The following is a 22,143-nucleotide window of genomic DNA, read 5'->3' on the forward strand; positions in this document are numbered from 1 at the left end:
AAATAAATGAATGAATGAATGAAAGAAAGAAAGAAAGAAAGAAAGAAAGAAAGAAAGAAAGAAAGAAAGAAAGAAAAGAACCTGAGAGAAATTCTGTTTTCGTTTCGGTTTGGTTTGGTTTTGGTTTTGGTTTTTTTGAGACAGGATTTTTCTGTGTTGCTTTGGAGTCTCTCCTGGAACTAACTCTTGTAGACCAGCAGCCTCACAGAGATCTGCCTGCCTCTGGGATTAAAGGTGTGTGCCACCACCGCTCAGCTATTTTTAAGATTCACCACTAACAGACTTGACTATTTTTTCGCTATAAGAGTTTAGAGAATAAATGGATGCAGGGTATGTATTTCCTAGACAGACAGTAGTAATGGCCAATCATTAAAAACAAACAAAACAAAACAAAACAAAACAAAAAAAACCAATGGCACAGAACCCAGAACATGAACACATGCAATACTACCTTCCAGAACGTCAGCTGTTCTCCTGAATAGAAAAGTAGATAGATCTAGAACCCAGCACTCAGGAGGCAGAGGCAAGAGGATCTGTGGGAGTTCAAGGCCAGCTTGGTCTATATAGTAAGTTCCAGGCTAGCCAGAGCTACATAGAGAGACCTCAAAAAAAAAAAAAAGAAAAAGAAAAAAGATAGGGTAGGGGAGAAAGGCTAAGCTAAGCTTGACGTGTGCATGGAAGACATAAAAGTGGGGCATACAGTTAAGAAACAGCAACTGTAGGGGGTCTTAACACACAGGGAATAAAACCACATCTACTTCCAAACTGACAAACTGGAAAATTCACCATTCGCACATTTACCTGTATAAGAGGGGACAAAGGTCACCTGGAAACTATTTGATTGCTATTATTTTAAAACTCTACCATATTCTGTATGACAAATTTTGTTTCATAATTTTGAAGGTAACTTCCATCTCAAAAAATGCCAGTACAAGCAAACCTAAAATGGCTCAAGCTGTTCTTCAGAAGGGACTGGATCCTGCTTGCCACGCTGTCAGCACTGACCGCATTGAGTTTTACTTTAGGGAGAAAGACTCCACCTCATGGCAGGTGACTTGTCCCAGTTGGCACAACACTGCATAGCAGGCTGGTCCTTGTCCCAGTTGGCACTTCGCTGAAGTCTCCTGACTTTTACACTCTCTCTTGCTCGCTATGGTCTCAGTGGCTTCTTCCCAACCATGTACCTCTCCTGGGCTGCGATTGCTAGGTCCCCAGCAGTCACTGACTGCAGCCCAGGAACTCACCCGCCCAGCAGCTCATTTCCTGTGTACTTTGCAAACCTAAAGCGGCACGACCGATCTTTTTTCCTTCCATAATTTGGACACATCTACTCACAAACTGGTCCCAAAACACCATGGATCTGTGGCTGCCGCAAGACCCTAAATGGGTCCTAAATGGTTTTCCCGCCCCGGGACATCCTTTTTATTCTTACACCACCCCTGTGTCCGCCAAAAGTCTTTTGAAACCTCTCTCCAATTCCTTATTTCCAGGAAATACTCCCGAGTGTCCTGGGTTCTCCTTGAGGTATGGCCTCCCACTTCATGCCTGACTCGTCATGCTCAGAGAACAGGTGTTTATTTCTTCCCCGAGAAGCCTTACTCTCTCTTTTTCTCACATACCCAGCCCAGGACTTGAGCACACAGTGGAGAGGGGAGGAAGCTGTCAGCTGACCTGGCTCCACCCAGTCCCAATTCTCCACTTTGGGATACTTACGGTTTCCACAGTTGAGACCACCAAGACCAAACGGGCAACTGGAAGTCAAGAGAGGCAAAAGAAGACTCAGATTCAAGTCTCAAAAGCTATGACGAGGTGATGCATGTGAGAAACTTCTTTACTTAGGACAGATTCTCTATTAGGATGGCCTGCCTTTCTGTTTGTTTGTTGTTTTGTTTTTCTTGTTGCCCTGGCCATCCTGGAACTCGCTCTGTAGACCAGGCTGGCCTAGAACTCAGAGATTTGCCTGCCTTCGCCTCTCAAGTGCTGGAATTAAAAGTGTGTGCCATCACTATCCACCTGGATGCTCTGTCTTTTAGGGTGTTTTTTTTTTTTTTAAAAAAAAAAACCATTTGTAACAACTTCATCAGAAAAAGCGAATAGGGAACCCACCTCATACAGGTTTCGTTTTCAAGCCTGTATCCATCTTCACAGGCTAAAAGAGAAAAGGAAAATCCATGAGGGTCCACAGGAGCAGAGCTCACATTTAATTAAACATCAGCCACCCCAAAGTTCACAAAAATATTCTAGAAGCCAAAAGTTTTTCAATTATCTATATCCTGACCTGAACAGTGTTGTCATCTCAACTCTTAAAGGGATCGTGAAACTTTTCTTGACCTCGGCGTGGCTCAGTTCCCACCAGTAAAAAGAGGGTTATGAGAGAATAGTAATAACAGTGGCCTCTTAGAGGAGGTGACATATCTTAGCCCTCTTCCACGAGAAGGCTGAAGTGGTGGATGACACCCTCTGGAGCCCAGTCCTGATTGTCGCCCAGGTCTCCATAAGTGAACGCTTACCCTGTACTCTGTGCCAGAGATTTTAGATGTATCTAGATGTGTTCTAATTTTCACCTTGCCAAGAACATAGTTTTGAACCCCCTGGGCCCACTGCACAGACTATGGCCCAGCTCTTCTCCTGGGACAGCAGTTTCCAAGCTTGTCTGATCATAGGATACTCTAAACATTATCATAACTCAGCCAAACACCAGGGATGGCAATGCACGCATGAATGAAAGTCGACAATAAAAAATGGCCCGGTACACAAATTCCTTGCTGCAAGGAATGATACACTTTTTTGATTCATGATTAATGTCTGATACACATCGCATAAGAGATCAGATTTAAAAAAAAAAACCACAGAATGTAGAGCTGCCAACAGGAGCAGACAGAGACACAGTGGGGAGGAGTTGTGAGTGGCAAGGGCAAGCGAGCACGGGCTGGGGATTGGATGGCGGATACACACCCTGCAGGCTGGGACAGGAGGTCTCATAGGCTTCCCGTGTTCTGCCACAAACTTGTGCATAACAGTATCATCTGTGTAGATGTCCTTAATATTTTCCTTCTTTACGTTTTTAATGCTAGAAGCTAAATAGTCCAGCATCCATTTTACTGTCATGCAGCATATTTTAGCTGCAACAGTTCTGTGGAATACAGTTTGAAAAACACTGTTCCAAATCATCTGAAATCAATCTCATCGCCGACCATGAAAGAGCTGTGGATGCGATGGGTTTTGCAGACTCACTTTTCCTGAGCTCCGACCCGTTTACCTTAAGCAGCAGCTACAGAAGTCCCTGCAGGATGCTATGGACCACACTGCTGCAATACCACAGTAACCTCTCAGTGAGCATGCCCAGAGAAACTTCGGTGGGCCTCAATGCCTAAGAAGATAGGGAGTCTCCTTTTATGAGCTCTGACCCTTTCTAAGTCATGATCTTGCTGGTTCTGCACTAGGATCCTAGCTTAGACCTTCAGTGTACGGCTTATGTTGGCAAATACGCTCTTTAGCTTTTTGCAAGTTCGCTTTCCTTCCAGCCTCAACAGAGTAGCCAGTTTTCCCTTTAACTTGACTTACCCTTTAAATATGCACATTTGCCGACTTTCAACTCACAATTCTCCTGCTTCAGCTTCCCAAAGCTGAAGTCATGGGCATGTGACACTATGCCCATTACCTTTCATCCCCCCATGCCATTCCTAACCAGCCAAATCTATGATATAATAATGATGATGATGATGATGATGATGATGATGATGATGATGATGATGATATCTCTTTAGCAGGATGTGATGTTACATGCTTTTAACCCCAGTGTTCTGGAGGCAGAGGAGGTCTTTGTGAGTTTGAGGGCAGCTTGGTCTATGTAGTAAGTTCCAAACAAGTCAGAACGACATAGTGAGACCCTATCTTGAAAAGAAAATCACTTTATTATAATGAACTCACAACAAAAACATCTCTCAGCTACCTAATGTGGGATTCCCCTCTGTATGCTGTGAATATGTTTTATTGCCATTGGCTAATAAAGAAGCTGTTTTGGCCAATAGTTTAGCAGAGTAAAGCCAGGTGAGAAATCCAGAGATATAGAGAGAAAGTAGGTGGAGTCAAGGAGACTCCATGTAGCTGCCAAAGGAGAAGGATCTGGAACCTTTCCAGTAAGCTACAGCCTCATAGAAATACATAGATTAATAGAAATGGGTTAATTCAAGATGTAAGTGCTAGCTAGAAATATGCCTGAGTCATTGGCCAAACAGTGTTGTAATTAATATAGTTTCTGGTTGATTATTTGTGTCTGGGTGGCCAGAAAATGATTGAGCAGTCTCCACCTACAGATACCCACACAAATATACATTGCCGTGTCCCAAATTCTATACGTTTCAATCAACTTCTATAGAGTTAGAGCTTCGCTTAGGGTTTTGTTGTTTTTATCTTTGTTTTGTCTGTTTGTTTGAGACAGGGTTTCTCTGTGTAGCTCTGGTTGTCCTGGAACTAGCTCTGTAGACCAGGCTGGCCTCAAACTCAGAAATCCACCTGCTTCTGCCTCCCAAGTGCTGGGATTAAAGGCGTGCACCACCACCTGGCTTTGCACAGGGTTTTACACTTTAACTATCAATTACATTTTTTATGCAGTTATCTACCACAGAAAAAGAAAAAAAACCTTACAACACAGTTGAAACTAGACAAATAATTAGCTTTATATTCTTTTTCAAGATTCATGTCCTTTTGCTCTCATTTGGACCCTCTTCATTATCTGGCATTATCCTTACTAGGTCTCTTTTCTAAATGTTGTATTATACCTAAAGCTGTGCATACATACATGTCATACATACATGTACAGGCCAGGATTAGGCACATAAGGGAGAACATGCGGTTTTGTTTTTCTTCCAAAATTTGGTGAGCTTGCTCAACACTATACCTTCTGATTCCCTCTATTTCTTGAAAATTTCATGCTCTCCTTTGTCTTTTTTTAAGATTTATTTATTATGTATACAATGTTCTGCCTGCATGTATGCCAATAGGCCAGAAGAGGGCACTAGATCTCATTACAAATGGTTGTGAGCCACCATGTGGTGGCTGGGAATTGAACTCAGGACCTCTAGAAGAGCAGCCAGTGCTTTTAACCTCTGAGCCACCTCTCCAGCCCCTCCTTTTTCTTTACAGCTGAATAATGTTCCATTTTATTTTGTATATGTGACATATTTTTATTATGTCTCTGTTGATGGGCATCTAGGTTGGTTTCGTTTCCTTGTTATCAAAAGCAGAGCAGCAATAAACATGGGCATGTAAATATCTCTCTGGAAGGGCATGGGTGCTCCAGGTAGATGCCAGGACTAGAACAGCCGACTCACGTAGTTCTATCTTTAGTCCTTTAAGGACCTCCCACTGACTTCCAAACTGCTGTATCTATCTGTACCCCCATCATCAGTGGATAGGGGTTCCTGTGCCCACATCCTCTCTAGCGTTTATTGTCAGATCTGTTGATGCAAGCCATTTCGAGTAAGGTGCGGTGCTATCTCAGAGTAGCTTTGGTTTGCTTTCCCTGATGACCAGGAATGCTGAGCACTGTTAAAATAGTTTCTTCTTTTGAAAAGTACTTGTACATTTCATTCTCCCTGCCCAGTCAGTATGTTTTCAAATCTGTATTTATCTATTTATTTTTACTTGTGTGTGTGTGGCTGTGACTGTGGCTGTGTACATGCCGTGGGGCACTAGTAGGGATCAGAGAACAATTCTCAGAAGTCAGGTTCTTTTCTGCTATTTTTGGGAGATGTGGGAATTGAACTCGGTCCCTCAGGCCCATATCCCTGCCCACTAAGCTATCCGGCTGCCCCCTTTAATCTTCTGTCTTTTTATAAATTTTATATTTATTATTATTGTGGTTGCTGTTGTTGTTTGAGATAGGATTGCTCTGTGTAGCCCTGGCTGTCCTGGAACTCACTTCGTAGACCGGCTTGGCCATGAACTCAGAGATCCAGTGCTGGGGTTAAAGGCATCAGTGTCTCAACCACCTGGCTCATTATATGGATTTCCAATAGGTGTTTCAAACCCTTTATTATACAAGCAAGAGTAATCATATCCTATTTCGAGAGGAGATGAGGCTGTATTCCCCCATCTTTGACTTCTTGAGTTCTCTGCGGGTCTTAGGAAAGCAAGGACTCCTTTATGGAACAAGCAGAGTGATCCTGCCTTTTCCTGGTCTGAGTAGAAAGCTTCACGCCCCCCGCGCATGCTCCCCCTCCTAACTCTGCATCATGCTCCAGTGGGGCTGTGGGGATGAGGGAAGCCCCCCCGAGGGATGCTTTCTGGCTCAGACTACAGGAGCACTCCACGGGGACAGCTCACCTCTCCGCCCGCCTCAGCACTGAGAGGGACTGATGTCACCAGGGCATTCTATTCCGGACACTCTTCCCGCAAACACTTTTATATCTATCTACACACCCAACCCTCATCTGCTGGGTGGGCGCTCTCCACTCCTGGCTGTCCCCAGCCATGTGCAAGGGCCATCTGTTGTCCTGCCTATGAGCTCCAGCTGGTGGCTTGAGCTATTTTCATGTAGCATCAAAAGTATCCTGACTCCCTGATGGAACATTTCTTTAATCAAAAGGACATGGGTTGGTGGGGCTGCTCAGTGGGTAAGGACATTGCCACCAAGCCTGATGACCCGCGCTTAAGCCCCAGGACCCACATGGTGGAAAGAGAAGAGATTCCATCAAGTTGTCCTCTGACCACCACATGTATGTATTCACAATGAAGAAATGAACAAATATATACATGGAAAATATTTTTTTAAAGGGTGTATTCATCATGTGTGTTCCTGTGTGCCCGGTGCTGCTCTTGGGACTTTTAGGGGAAACCTTGCCAGTAAAGACACTCCCAGTTCCTCCTCACACATACCCCAGAGGGACTCTGACCCCAGAGCCCTAGAGACAGAACAAATGTGGCCAGAATTTGCATACATGGTCTCACTGGGTTTCTCCTATGGCTAAGGGTTCAAAATCAAGCTTAAAGAACATGATGAAGTTTGAATAACTTCTTCACAAGACACAAAGTCGAGATGTACTGATCCCAAGACATATTTGTTGCCCTGTGGTCACTTTAATAGACACGTGAGCACTACTTACAACATGCTAAATCCTATCCTCAGTACAGTTTTGGCTCCTGAGGTGTCTGTCATCTGGAGAGAGAAGACTTAGAATCTGGGCTGCGGAGAAGGCATTTACCACTATGCCAGGAGATAGGCGTTGGGCTCCCAACCATCTGTAACTCCCACTGTGGAGGATATGACGCCCTCTTCTGGACTGCTAGGCTACTTGCACATGTGTACCACATATACAGATACCCAAACACATAAAATTAAAATAAAATTTTGATAGGGGTGATGGTGCATGTCTTTAATCCCAGCACTAAGGGGGAAGAGACAAGCAGATCTCTGTTCAAGGTCAGCCAGTTCTACATAGGGACACCCTGTTTTATAAAAAACAAAGCCCTCCCCAAAATCTTTTAAAAATGCTAGTCTCAATCTAGTCAGAAGGAGGGGAGGAGGGAGGTTGCTAACATGGAGAAACCCAGGAAGGACTCATATTTTGATTTTAAATGTCTGTGCTCCAGCACGAATGGCCAGAAGATGTCACTGCTAACCCATGACAGAGCTAGAGTTCACAAAACTCCGGAATCCATTCATTAGAGAGAGGCCCACGACCACTACCGCTTGAGATGGGGCCTCATGGGGCTTCAACAATCCTCAAGGTTAGTCAAGGTTTTCCCAGGCTGCTTCTTGGTCATTACCAGGTAAACAAAGTTGGTGGCACCTGTGTCACTTAAAGCACACATACTGAAAATGAAAACCTGGAAAGGAACACGGCGACATATGCCTGAGATCGTTGGGATGCTCAGACAGGAAAATCCTGAGCTTGAGGACAGCGGAGCTACCTATTTATCGAGTTCTAGGTGAGCTTGGGCTACAAAATGAGTTCATTTCTCCCCTCAAGTCATGGCAAATCTGGCCAGATCTCTGTATGGCAGAGGAGTGAGAAATGTGTATGGTTTTTTTTTTGTCTAAATTTCTGTAATTCAAGCTATACACTGTCAAGTGTTTATATGGTATACACACATGCCTCTTACAGTCTCACAGACATCACTATACTGTCTTTGCCATACTTCCAAAGCTACATATAAAATTGAAGGAGATGTCCTTCTTACAGAGGCTTGCCCAATGCCACCAAGGTTGCCTCTAAGAGATAGTTAGGACATTGCTGACTTGGAAATAGAAAGAAATGGCCCAAGCCAGTCAGGAACAAGGGTGGCCGGCAGGGCCACTCTTGAAGGCCACGAGGTTCATGAGGCCAGCTCCTCTGCACACCTATGGTCCTGGAAACCTTTGTCATAGGCACACAGCACACAACACAGTATCACAACACACACGGACTTCAGTGCCATCATTTTCCCATGTGCAGCTGAGCTCCAGCCCCCATTTCTGAGACGGGCAGAGAAGCAGATAAGAAGGGGTTGGGGAGCATGGTTTCTTTGAGGCAAAGCAACAGTCTAGCACAGCCATGAGGGGCTGGGGACCAAGCACACCAGGCCTGAAGCCCAGTTCAGAAAGCGGGTGTTCTTCTAAACCTATCACAGTTCCCACGCGGAAGGCTAATGTGGGACCTCAAGAGAATTTTCTATCTAAACCTAAACCATCAGAAGGTCTAAGGTTTAAGGTCTAAGATCAAAGGGCTGCCCCGAATATATTTCTGTATTCTTTTGATGAAATGAGTCTTCTAAGGGGAAGTCCTGACCCCAGTGACATACTACAATGCCCCTGTATGTGAGTTTTCTCTAGGATCCCTGTGTATCTGTCACTAAGAAGGTGTTGGCTGAGCAGGAAATCTGTGCCATTCACACTGTAACTAGAGCTGGCGCTCTGTAAGAAAGTAGTCTCTAGCTGCCAGCCTTGCTGATCACCACAGACTGTAGCAGGCTTCAGAGCCAGGGCACACAGCACTCCAGGTCTGAATAAAATTGATTTTAAGGCAAGTTTTTTGGACCACACTCATCGAGCGTGATCTTTGTCTCAAATGAAGTGAATGTCTTCCACTTCTTCTAAAAGACTGGCAGAATGGGGCTAGGGAGATGGCTCAGAGGTTAAGAGCACTAGCTGCTCTTCCAGAGGTCCTGGGTTCAAGTCCCAGCAACCACATGGTGGCTCACAACCACCTCTAGTGGGATCTGATGCCCTTTTCTGGCATGCAGGGATACAAGCAGTACACTCATACATAAAATATAAATAAAAAACCCCTTTTTAAAAAAGGCTGGCAGAATTAGATTTCTACTCTCCAACACACCAAGAAATCTTTAAAATGTTAGCCCGTCAAATGCACAGCAACCTAGATAAATACAAGAGCAAGTCCCCACAGGTTTCAAAGCACAGCCTTAGACACGGCTTTCTGTTGTTCTTGGGACAGCTGATGAAATGTCACCACATTCCTTTCAAAGAAGTGGAAACTGAGGCTCAGAGAAATGAAGTGGCTGCTTAAGATGAAACCTAATCAGTGAGGCAGAATGTGGCTCTGGTGTCCCGGGGGTCCTGGGCATCAGTGAGTACACTCACTACTGAGTCACGGTGGCCCCTGAAAGACCCAACCCAGGCCCTGCTCTTCGCCTGTATTTTCACCGTAAGGGTTAATAAGCAACAGGCAAAGCTTTGGGGATAAAAACAATTTTTCTAACCTCTTCTAACTGGAAGGGAGGTGAAGGGGACCCTCGCGATCGCTTCCTGGAGGGGAGGGAACTTCTCTGATATCTTCCATTCTCTCTCTTCTTGAGCAGGACTGGCTAGACTAGCGTGCAGCAGGAGATACATGCAAGGCGATACTGTATCCACTCCAGCCGCCAGCCTAATAGCCAGCCTAATAGCAGTTACTCCTAATTTAGAAACATCACAGCCAGAGCAGAGCCCACCCACATGGTATACACTGCACCTGCCTATCTCAGGAAGGTGTCTAGAACTGCTGGGGACCCACAGCTACCTCGGCAAGAGTGATCCATCTTGTTGAACTGAAAGTAGCCGGACTTGCACTGACATAGCGCCACGCCATCCAGGTCGGTGCAGATGGAGGTTTCTTTGTCACACTCTGGACTCTTCCGCTTGCACAAGCTGCCCGCTGGGATGGGAAAACAAGACGGTGAAACCAAACCAAACCTCGTCTTCACACCTTACAATGCATGAACTTGTTATTTCAAGAGGCTGAGAGTCTCCGCGGAGCCATACTCCTCCCAGAGGACCTGCACAGCCTCTGCCCCTTGTTTCCGGGTCACTGCCGGTAAATAAGTATTCACAAGCATTCCCTACGGAGAAACCAAACCGAGGAAGGAAAAGGCACTGCCCAATCTACAAACGCAGCCTCTGTGTGGTTTATTCTGTACCCTCATGTTAAAGGACTGGGTGTTGGGGCAGGTAAGAGAGCTGGAACAAACCCAGAAAATGTGACTATGTTCTAAGGGAGTTGAGCGCTTGGACCAGTTTCGGCCAGACCAGTCTCAAGTGGAAGCATATCTGGGCTCTGTGTGTCCTCAGGGGCCCAGGACGACTCCTTAGGTAGGGAAACTTGCTGTGCCCCTGGTGTGCTGCCTTTTTCGGGTTTATTACAGGGCTGGGGTTGAATGGGAATCCGGCTCCCCAGGCTGGCAGGAAGCTGTTTGTCTGGCTGTCTTCCCACTATGGTGGTGGTTTCTTGAGGTTTATTCAGCATAGGGTCTTCAGTACAGAGACCAGCAAGTGAGCATGTGTGGGCTGGGGGGTGGTGGTGGCCCTTACTGGCCTGTCAGTCACTCCACCATCAGCAGGAGAAACAGAAGCAGGCAAGGAAGGAGGCCAGCTTTAAGGGCACTTCCATGTTCATTTGTGAGTGTTAATTACCTCACGGGTGATGAAGAATCTGTTTATCAGTAGCAAAAGCATCCACTGCTGGGCACACAGTCCTTTGTGAGGTTTTATACAGCAAACACAATGAAGGCTACATTTCACTACCCGAGATAGACAAAGAGGCACTGGGAAATGGTGCACAGAAGGAACAGGATTATGAAACCAACTCGACAGAAACACATGGACACGGCAAAGGAAGTCAGATGTGTGCTGTTGCTGATGGGGGCCAACAGCGAGTTCATCGTGGGACAAGAGCAGCAATGAGACAGGTGGTATGTGCATTGCTGTACAATGAAGAGGGGGTGTCAGTTTTGTAGGCATAGTATCCCCTCTTCTATCTCAGAGAAAAGACCCCAAGCTCTTCAGAAGGATCCTGTTATTGACACTGCAAAATTAACCCTTGTCTGGGCAAGTTCTGGTGATGCGAGCTGATGCCAGGGCTTAACAGCCCACGTGGAACTCCCAGCATCCACCCCTCTGAGAGACAGCCTGGTCCCAGCGGGGTGAGTTAGGGTCCAGTTTCAATTCTCAGTGCCGAATTTCCTGCCTTTATCAGTGCAGCTGACGTGCTAAATCGGAGTTCCTTTGTTCATTGTGAAAAGTTTGTATTCAAGAGGAAACTTAAACGGGAAACAGTCTCACCAGGCAAACTCTGCAGAGCTGGCACCAGGGAGGACCTCAGCCTCCACAACCTCTCATCCGACTTTTCTGAAGGCTCTGCCAGTCAACTGGTTAACAGAGAGTAACATCCCCGGGATACAGCCTTGTTCAGGCCATCCTAGCCTGGGAAATGCCCGGTCGGATTAGGTATTTTCTGGAAGCCAATGTTAAATTTTCCTTCCATCCTCTCAACTGATCTGGGCTGCTAGCAAAAACCATTCATTGCCATGCCAAAGCAGGCATTTCCTGCCCAGTGTCAGACTCCTGTTTGAACAGGGAGGGCAGGTCCTGCCCCCGCCAAGAGGAGCCACTTGCCTCAGCCTTCACAAGAACATCTTTCGTAAAGCCACCCAACAGGACCTTGCGGAGTCTCACTTCAGTCAATCCCCGGTGATGGGAGACTTCGGCACTCACAATTCCCATGGTCTTTCCTGGACATTAGCATCCAGCAAAACAGACAATGGGCACTCACGTGTGTCTAAGGTTGAGGCATTCCACAGGGGATTTCCACAGTCCCTAAGCCTCAGGAGACCATGAAAACTAGAAGACTTTGAAAGAAGGAGGTGAACATTAGGGAACTGGAGGAGAAAACCGTGCTTGCCAGTAACAATGTTGAGGGCAGTCTCGCTGCCCAGAGGCTGGAAATCCAGATGTGTAGCACCTGCTGGTCTACTACCTCTCTAGCTCCAGAAAAATTACCAAGAGACAGAACTGAACTTCTTGGTCAAACCTAGAGAAGGTCTGGAGGAAAAATGGGGACATGAGCCCAATCCTGGCTAATACGCGCGGCTGTCTTTATTCTCAAGGGACTGGAAAGGAGCAGTGGGGATGGTCTCAAGGTGACCAGTGACTGGTGACTGGAGTCTTCCCATAAACCACATGGGGGCAGACCAAGCAATGCAGCTGAGTGAGCAGGCACAGCTAGGAACAGGCTCTTGCAAATCCATGTAACCACCCACTTAATCTGCAAGGCACAGATGCATTGCTGGCAACAGGAAAGTGCCCTGGCTCAACGCTGACTACACAAAGTGCAGCCCAGAGATGGTTAGCAAACTGTAGGGTACCTACCTCAGGGGGAAGAAAAAAATGGTACCCTTAAGTCCTTGGCAAGAGAAACAAAAACATAAAACCAGAGAGCCTCAAAGTTTCCAGCACACTGTAATGGCATAGACTTTGAAACAAGACACTCTGACTCTCCCCGGTCTCGTCCATTTCTCCCATTACTAAGCAGCAGCCCCCAGGAGCTTATCTGACAATGGAAGGACAAGCGCCAACTCCCAAGCTCTGTGGTGCACTCGCCCGTGCAAGGGAAGCCCCTGGACCAGCAGTTATGAAACCCTGACCTACTGGGAATACCCTAGACCAACCAGCGGATATGGCACCAAAACCCGATACCTTCAGCTTGTGTCTAACATCTGGATGCCAGATGGGGAGGCTTTGCCTAGGCTCTCCTTCCTTTGCCAGCTCTCATCCAGGGGTACAACAAACTAACCAGAGTCCACTTTGATCACTTACAATGCGCCAACAGGGACTAGCTCTGTCTTTGCCTAGAGGCGGTTCTGATTGCAGCAAGTTTCCTCTCCCAGATGTCAAACTACCCCACAAGAGGCAAGTGTGCCTTCCAGAGTTGTCTTTAAATGCCTTCTTCACTGGCCTTCCCCTAACACGAGCCAAGAGCCTCTGACAAAGGAGCCAAGGACCGAGAAGGGAGATCCTCATCATTATGGCATTCCTGGGAGCATCCTGCTGAGCAGTCTTCCGATTTGCCTATTTTGTTTTTTATGATAGGAAGCAATCAAAAGACAGGTAACCCTGCACTGGGTCTTTGTGTTTTCTTAGTAGTCACCTTATGAAGGTTGTGGGATCACTGACAAGTCTACACACTCTGTACATAACTTTCAGTCTCCCTAGGAAACAGGAGTGATATCTCTGGGTTCTGTCAGCTCCTGTAGCATCTTCTTACCCCGGCGCTGTATAGAAGAAACAGACGGAGTCGGCTGCCCGCACTAGATGCCTAAAGGCCATGCGCAGACAGAACTGTGTGCCTCTGGGTGCTGTGAAAGCCTGGGCTTCAGACATTCTAAAGTCAGGCTCCATGATGGAGCTTTCCTGGGCCTGAGCCCTGAACACTTTTCATGTCTCTCTCGTTTACGTGAGTCCTAGAGGAATCCCCCCTTACCTTTAAAGATCCGCCTCTGAGACCCCAAGAGCTGGCAGACTTCAGCAGAGGACCTGCAGGAGTTGACGTATTTCTGGATTCTATCAGCCAGGTCAAAGAGTGTCACGTTGGAGGCCAGGGCGAAGGTGGACTGCAGCGAGATCACCACTGTGCTGGGCTCTCTGTGGGCAAAGTCAAAGTCAACTGGCATATGGATCCCAGGCGTTTGCAAGTAAATGCTACTACTATTTTCCAGCGAAAGAACGGGAGAGCATGAAGGTCCAGCGACCTTGGGTTACCCAGTGGACTGGTCATAAGGCAGGGTCTGACTTCATTGTGATCACCCATGTGGGAACAGCCCCCCAAATTCCACAGACCTCCATTCGCAAGCCCAAGAAATTCTGTTTCTTACCTAGACACACGGACTGTAGATCGGATATAACCAGGCAACGTCGAGAAACACAAGTTTAACTGAAACCAAGAACAAGGCTGTCAGACAAAATCCCTGAACCAAGAAGCAATTCCCAGTGCTCAGGATAAAATAAGCAGCTTCCAGCCATCAAGTTATCAGCAGGCAGTTTTACCCAGAGCAGTGCAACCTTGTGTTCCCCTCCCGAATGTCTTTCTGTTGCTCCCCCAGAACAAAGGGAGCAGTGCAGATAGTGGGGAAATCTCAGCAGGAAGTGATGCTCAGAGCAGCTCCCTCAGAAACAAAACATCTTCAAAGGAGAAGATCCCTCCTACGGTCCAGGGTTTGAAAAAATGCAGGCAACAAAACTGCACAGAACACAAGCTCACTGGAAAGGCTCAGCTCTTCTCAGCTCCCCAGGTCTGACGGGCCCTACAGGCTCCTCATAACCTACAATGAGTTGACCTAACTCAAAGGCAGGTCTTCCTCAGAAAGACGCTCTGTGGGAAACCACATGACGTGGGTCAAGAGCTCTTTTGTTGAGACCAAATTAAGAGCAATGTGTTTGCCTTGTGCTGCAGAGAGAGCAGAAAGACTCTCAGCCACAGAAAGCAATGTGCCTGCCTTCTTACCAGCCCTCCACAGCCGAGCTGGGGGCTCCTTTTATGGAGCAGAGAGTCTCAATATCTCATCCCGGGCAGACCCACTGTTTCAGAGCCCCTGACTTGGGAAGATGGGGTCAAGTGTGGGATGTTATCAAATGGGTGGTAGATCTATATGCCATCGTTTTATGTGCTAAGAGCAATGGTTTACTATTGCCCTTTTTAATCCAGGTATGAGCAGAACACCATCTTGGGAAAGCCTGTGCTAGTGGTGTCCCCGATGGCGTTTAATTCTTTATGTTAGTTGGGGTCAGGTACATCCTGGCTAAGTGTATCATTTTTTTAAAGATTTATTTATTTATTATGTATACAACATTCTGCCTCCATGTATGCCCGCACGCCAGAGGAGGGCGCCAGATCTCATTACAGATGGTTGTGAGCCACCATGTGGTTGCTGGGAATTGAACTCAGGACCTCTGGAAGAACAGCCAGTGCTCTTAACCTCTGAGCCATCTCTCCAGCCCCCGGCTCAGTGTATCATATGGTGATATCTGACCAAACAAGAAGTATTTAGGCAAGTTGCTTGGTACCGTGGAACATAAAGGGTTGTACTTTTGCACAGGGCTCTAACCCCCCCTACACTATGTGAGAAGATAATGTCTACCTGCAGAATAGCCAGGCGGCAGCAACGAATCTACTTCTGACTAGAGAGGTCATGCCTCTGCCCTTGCAAGAGAGATAGTCCCTGTCACAGATTAAATGCTCAGTAGACAGAGACATGGAATTAAGATACAAATAAAACCCACAGTCCTATAAGAACACCTAATTCCTGGCTAATACATGAACTCTAATTTTTTTTTAATTTATTTATTTATTAAAGGTTTCTGTCTCTTCCCCGCCACCGCCTCCCATTTCCCTCCCCCTCTCCCAATTAAGTCCCCCCCCCAGCCCGAAAAGCAATCAGGGTTCCCTGTCCTATGGGAAGTCCAAGGAACCCCCACCACCATCCAGGTCTAGTAAGTTGAGCATCCAAACTGCTTAGGCTCCCACAAAGCCAGTGTGTGCAGTAGGATCAGAAACCCATTGTCATTGTTCTTGAGTTCTCAGTAGTCCTCATTGTCCGCTATGTTCAGAGAGTCCGGTTTTATCCCAGGCTTTTCCAGACCCAGGCCAGCTGGTCTTGGTGAGTTCCCAGTAGAACATCCCCATTGTCTCAGTGTGTGGGTGCACCCCTCGCGGTCCTGAGTCCTTTCGGGGAAACTTACGGTTTGAGCGATCTTGTTTTCAACCTCGTGAGTGTCAGAATGGTTTTCCACAGTAGTATTGAGAAAAGTCTTCTTTAACTTAAACTCAGTCACGAAGGTTCTAACTGAAGAGGAAAATGTGGCCTGTTAAGCTATACAACAGAGAGACCAATGCAAGGCTATGTATTCAGAAACCTCTGGGATGACCAGTTTTATTTCCCCAGAGGACAAGCTATGGGAGCCGTTTGAGGGTGAAGACCATGCCTTCCTCTTCTAGAAGGCAACCAAGGGGTGACAAAAGAGCAGGACAAACATTTGTAGTAGGTGCAGACTCCATGGTGCTAAGGAATGCACAATCATCAGCCACATCATGAAAACAACCCGCATTAGAAACACCACTGGGTCCAGAATCGGGGGAAACAACCTCGTTTTTAAGGCCCATTTCACTCATAAAATGTAATTCTAGTTAACATCAATTTGGGCTGATTGGCCCTAAGGGGACTGGGACTCGAAAATGGGCAGACAACCAAAAATTAGTACAGCCTGTTTTTAGAACTGACATGTATCTTTCATTATATTAAAATCATATCTTTCCCTCTGGAGGGGAGAAACATAACCCGAACCACAGAGGTCTGGGAGTCCTTTCTAACAGGGCAAGCATGCCTGCTGAATTAAGAGGAAGGCCAGCAACAGAGCCAGGGAAAACATCTACCATTTTAGAGTTAACTGCCGAAAGCCCCTAATCCTTATTTAACATGCTTTTGCTTGTTCTACAGTTCAGTGAAGCCAGCTGCTTAGGACTCTTTCTGAACAGCAGGCAGCTCTTTGAAAACACTCTTGGCCAAGCAAAAGCATTTCGGGAGGGCTCTAATTTGCCTGTTCCTGTGATGTTTGCGAACAATGAAGCCAAATGACTTGAAAAGGGAAAGACGGACTGCTGGCACAATTGAGCTGCATTCCTCCCATCTGCGCTACCTGTGGGACACCCTGCACACAAGCTCCCCGGAAAGTCACCTGACCCAGCCCTCTTCACTTCCCACACAGGTTCAGATCCAGACTCTCCATATAAAAATGTGCACAGGATGAGGGTTGGGCACATGGAAGTTTTCTGAATGCGCCTTCTGTTTTCAGCATGAGAAACAGCGCCTGCCTTCACCCAAACCCTGGCCTATTTCCTAGAAGGGATTTGCTGAAGGTGTTTATTTATGTAGGGTTTTTTTTGAGACAGGGTTTCTCTGTGGAGGCCTGGTTGTTCTGGAACTCACTCTGTAGACCAGATTGGCCTCAATCTCACAGAGATCCGCCTGCCTCTGCCTCCCGAGTGCTGGGATTAAAGGTGTGTGCCTCCACCACCTGGCTGCTGAAGGTATTGTACCTTTGTGGAGATGAGGCTGTGTTTGCCTTCAAGTTACTACTTATTGTAAAAGCAGTGGCTTTTAGTCAATGCTTTGCCTGGGTGACCCCATTTTATAAGCTGCATTTGACTCTGTTTCATGCTGTGGACAAAGACACTCCCTCTTGCCCAGAACCATCCATGGGGCACAGACTGATATCTTGCAAGAATATATCAAATTAGATTGGGTCTTTGTATGAGTATACAGCTTATTAAAACTTATCGGAAACCAAGGCCCTAAAGCTGACGAAACACACCAAGGAACAGCACAACACCCTCTTCTGTATCCCCATAAAGAGGAAGACACCTGCTATGCCTAGCAATGCCCCCAGCAACTATCTGACCACCCAGGATGCACAAAGACTGCCCGACTGTCCATAGGGCTTTAGCTTGGCTAAGTCTCCACTGTTGACATGGTATTCCCTGTCCCTTTGCCCATCTGGACCCTATCCCGCATAGCACATCATGCCTATGGACTAATGGGCCTGCGCTTCACCTCCACAGTCCTGCTCCTCTACAGCTCATCTTGCCTTATAGTCCCAGCTCAAGCCCGCAGCCTCACAGCAGCCCAGTGTGTGCCTCTGCAGTGCTACAGCTACAGCTCGGTCCCTGATGTAACAACTAAAGGGAGTCTCTTCTCATCTGTATCAGCTCTCTGCCACCTTAACCCTCGTGTGGTCTGTAACCAACATACCCGTGCACACGCTTGTACACACACACATGCACACACACACATGCATGCACACACATGCATGCATACACATGCACACGCGCCTACAACACACTGTGATGTATAAAGTGTGATCTCAGAGTTAATATTAGTAATTAAATTTGGAATAAAAGAACCTACGCTTGCCAATGGCCAGCTATCAAGGGAAATCAGAATAACTTGGCAAATTATAGCAAATGAAATTGAAGTAGCCTGTGAATTTATTGTTACTCAATAAATTCTGACATTGTGGAAAGACACAGATGTGTCCATGTTTCTAATAGAGTTAGTGTACTCAAGACAGCTTACGTAACTGCAGTTACATCATCTGGATGGGTATTTTTTAAAAAATTATTACATTTATTTACTTTGTGTGTGCTTTGTGCATGCATGTGTGCATGTGCGTGTGTGTTTATGTGCCAAGGTACCCTTGCGAAAGCCAGAGAACAGCTTGCATGAACTGGCTCTCCCTACCATGTGGGTTCCAGGAATCAAATTCAGGTAGTCAAACTTGACAGCTGGTGCCTTCACCTGTTGAACCCTCTCACTGGCCCAGGATGGATTTTCACCTCAGCTTAACTGCTGCCTTTACCAGGGACCTGTAACAACGGCTCTGTATTGACAGCTGGTGGCTTACACAGCATCCAGTCTGGTGAATGCTGCCTCCCATCTGGACAGCTCTTTCCCACACTCAGAGCGTGCTCCAGCAGATCACTTTATTCGCCATTCCCAATCCTTGAGTGAGAAGTGGAGCAGACTGCAATCTGATTTCACAGATGAGGAACTAGAGGCTCTGGCTCTGTGTTCGCAGGTGCTGGCTAAGGGCCCGAAGCCAGGCATTTGAAACCTGGCAACTGTACTTTCCAGAGGGCTTCAAAACACAAACGAAAATGGAAATATTCCCATCTTCTTCATCCTTCAACTGCGCACTCTTATCTAGTTCCTGATAGGATGTGGCGACATGAAATAGGTTACCCAAATGAACATCAACTATTACACTGAGAGGAATTCTTGATTTTTGTCTCATGTCTACACCTATAGATTTTTCTTTCTAAAACAACGCTCAGTTCTTGTATTTCAACCAACTTTGAAAATTCTTATTTTAGGGATGTGCCAGCCTTAAGAAGTCCCTTCTGCCTATGGGTAATAGGAATTCATGCAGACAGCACCTGCAGAAGACACAGACATCGGTTCTCTGAAAAACACCGGCTGTGTGGGCACTTGTGTGTGTGGTATCAGCCTGGGCAACCGAAGCTGATCCCAAGGCAAATCATTTCCCCAGCCAGTTTCTTTCCACAGCGCTGAAACTGTATTTCTCATTCTAATTTCTCTAGCAAGCAAGGTATTAAATTCAGCAACCCAACAAGGGTCATGCCCTGTGTGCAAGGATGTTCTTCAAATGAACACACGCTTGTAGAATAGAAAGAACTACAGGCTGGGAAGCAGGACTCAGCAGCGGTGACCCAAACTTGGCTGCTGAGCTTCTCTTCAGAGCCTTAGTTCTCACTGGGCTTGTTGATTTGTGTTTTAAGCCAAAGGATGAGAAGTGAATTTGGAACTAACAAGCTTCATGGAACTGCCAAATGAGGAACAAAATATGGCCAATAAGGTGGCCAGCAGCTGTGTCAAAATGTATCTGTCTGTGACTAGCAATGTGAAGATCGCTTTTAAAAACATGAAGAATGTGTGCACGCAGAGGGCAATCAGAATCTTACTCTTTTCTCGCTCTAAAATCACAAGACAACTATGCAGTGGGAATATTCTTTTGACTTTTTATTCTTAACAACAGGGCAGAGTGGCTGAGCAAGCAATGTTATGCACAAATAAGAATATTATGTAGGCATTAAGATATCTGTACTTTTTAGTAACAGGAAGATACTTTCTGGCTAGGTCTTGAATTTAAATAGATGTACATCAACAAATTGTGAAGAAAAGCACTGCAGCTCCAAGTGTTAGAATAACAGGCCCCGTGCTTCCCTTCCTTCTATATTCCTGAATTTTCTATCTGGGGGAAAGACTGGCTTTGACTTGGAAGAAAACCGGTCAATACGTTCTAAGACAGACGTAACTCTCTTACCCAGATTGCAGATTCCTTTCTCCAGCTGATAGCCGACCGGGCACCTGCAGGTGAAGGACCCCTGAGTGTTGCTGCACACGGCTAGGGGCGGACAGGGGCTCGAGAGGCATTCGTTCACATCTGCAGGGGAGGACGAGCAAGAGCGTGTTGACGGGGCGGCAGACAAAGAATTATAAGCCCGTGTGTACTGAGAGCCAAATGGCGCTGTGTGGAGCGTGCTACAAAAGAAGAGCAGGAAACCACCCTGGTCCTCAGGGGACGGCTACCTGTCGGGGCAGAGGCAGCCGAATTAACTAGAACACGAGGCAGGATTTGGATGTGCAGAGATGTACATAGATCTAGTTGTTGTTGTTGTTATTATTATTATTTGTTCTTGTTGTTGTTGTTTTGAGACAGTGCCTCATCCTTTCATCCCTGACTGGCCTGAAACTCACCATGTAGACCAGGGTAGCCTTGAACTCACAGAGAGCCCACTATCTCTGGCTCCTGGGTACTGGGATCAAAGACATGCCCAGCCGAAATAGTAGACTTTGATGCAGGGGAGAATTAAACAATGTTTTAAATACTATTTAAATATAAATAAGGCTAAAGGGATGTCAACAAGCAGATCGTTGGGGGGGGGGGGGGGGGAGGCTAAGATTCCAAACTGAGGAACCAGCAGAGTAAATGCCCAGGGCAAGAGAGTGTAGGTGTCTTTAGGGAGCTGGAGATAGTTCAGGGTTGCAGGGGTGTAGGGAAGGTACGGAATAGAACCAGGTCAAAAGTCTGTCTTGTCTGTATCATGCTGTGATCCTTTATACCATATACAACACACCAGCACGCTAACACTCAAGCGAGAAGACTATTCAACTAAAATTCTTACCCTTGTACACTCTAGAAGAAAAAGGCTCTTTTAAATAGAATTGTTTGTAATTATGTATGTGAACACAATGAGTGCGGGTTCCTGCAGAGGCCCAAGGCGTCCAATTCTTTTGGAGCTAAAATTCCAGGCAGTTCTGGTATGGGTGCCTGGCCCTCTGCAAGCACAGTACATGCTGTCAATCCTGGGAAAAGGATCTTATTGGATAGCCCGACCACCCAAGGTAGCATTACAGAAAAGGTCCCTGCCTCTCTTACCCACACTGCAGTTGTCCCCTTGCCAGGCAGGTGGGCACACACATCGGTACCCACGACTCACGGTGAGGTCCACAATGCACTCGCCATCATGAAGACAAGGTTTCACGGTGCAGCTGTTGACTGAGCAAACAGATCGCGGGAATAACACAGGCAATGTCAGAGCAGCCCTGGCAAACATCTCATTCTCTCAGCTAAGGTTTGGTTCTCACCTATGTTTGTTTGTCCTGAAAAATCACACCACTAAATCAGCACAGGGTCCCAAGAGGAGCGAAGACAGAGGCGCTGAAACTGGGCACTGGTACTAGTTTGCCTTCATAGTAAAGTGCTGGGTACTTAGATCCCAAATGCAAGCGTGCATATTAAATGCTTCTTGAAGGCCACTCTGTCCAGGACTGATGGTTATATGGCTGCTGTGGTACTTAGAAAATTCTACTAGACTAGTGAATGCCAACTTAAAACACACTTCAAGGTGGAGAGAATTCCTGGCAACGTATCCTGCCTGCTCCAAGATTCACTCTGTGTGTTTGCAAGTGCACATATATGCATGGCTTAGTTTTTCTCTTGGATTTTGTCAAAACTATAGAAACCTTTATCTGAAAATCTTGAAACACATATACTTGAAGTTGCTATACTTTTTGATGTTTTGTTTTATTTTGAGATGGTCTCATGTAGCCTGGGCTGGCCTCAAATTAATTATATAGCTCAGACTGGCCTTGACCTCCGCCCCATCCACTTAAATTTACCTCCCAAGTGCTGGGATTATATATTCACCACCAATGTTCAGCTTCCGAATGTCTCGAAATTTAACCTGGCTTCCACAGATGGCACGCCATTGAGAAAATTATCAGTTAAGCATCACAATGCCCTCTCTTTTCTCT

General features: G+C 46.4%; 1 protein-coding gene across 3 annotated transcripts in view; it reads right to left on the minus strand.

Moving 5' to 3' along the window:
- The window catches only part of Heg1 (heart development protein with EGF like domains 1), an 84,525-nt gene that overhangs the window by 18,850 nt on the left and 43,532 nt on the right, over positions 1-22,143 (minus strand). For all 3 annotated transcript variants that reach the window (XM_075965804.1, XM_075965786.1, XM_075965796.1), the window contains 8 exons: positions 21,266-21,385; positions 20,150-20,269; positions 15,992-16,095; positions 14,128-14,186; positions 13,737-13,897; positions 10,002-10,136; positions 2,107-2,149; positions 1,714-1,751 (listed from right to left, as the gene is read on the minus strand). In XM_075965804.1, the coding sequence (XP_075821919.1) occupies positions 1,714-1,751; positions 2,107-2,149; positions 10,002-10,136; positions 13,737-13,897; positions 14,128-14,186; positions 15,992-16,095; positions 20,150-20,269; positions 21,266-21,385 (780 nt within the window). The remainder of the gene's footprint in view (positions 1-1,713; positions 1,752-2,106; positions 2,150-10,001; positions 10,137-13,736; positions 13,898-14,127; positions 14,187-15,991; positions 16,096-20,149; positions 20,270-21,265; positions 21,386-22,143) is intronic.

Source organism: Microtus pennsylvanicus, chromosome 1 (assembly GCF_037038515.1).
Source record: "Microtus pennsylvanicus isolate mMicPen1 chromosome 1, mMicPen1.hap1, whole genome shotgun sequence".
Lineage (NCBI taxonomy): Eukaryota > Metazoa > Chordata > Mammalia > Rodentia > Cricetidae > Microtus > Microtus pennsylvanicus.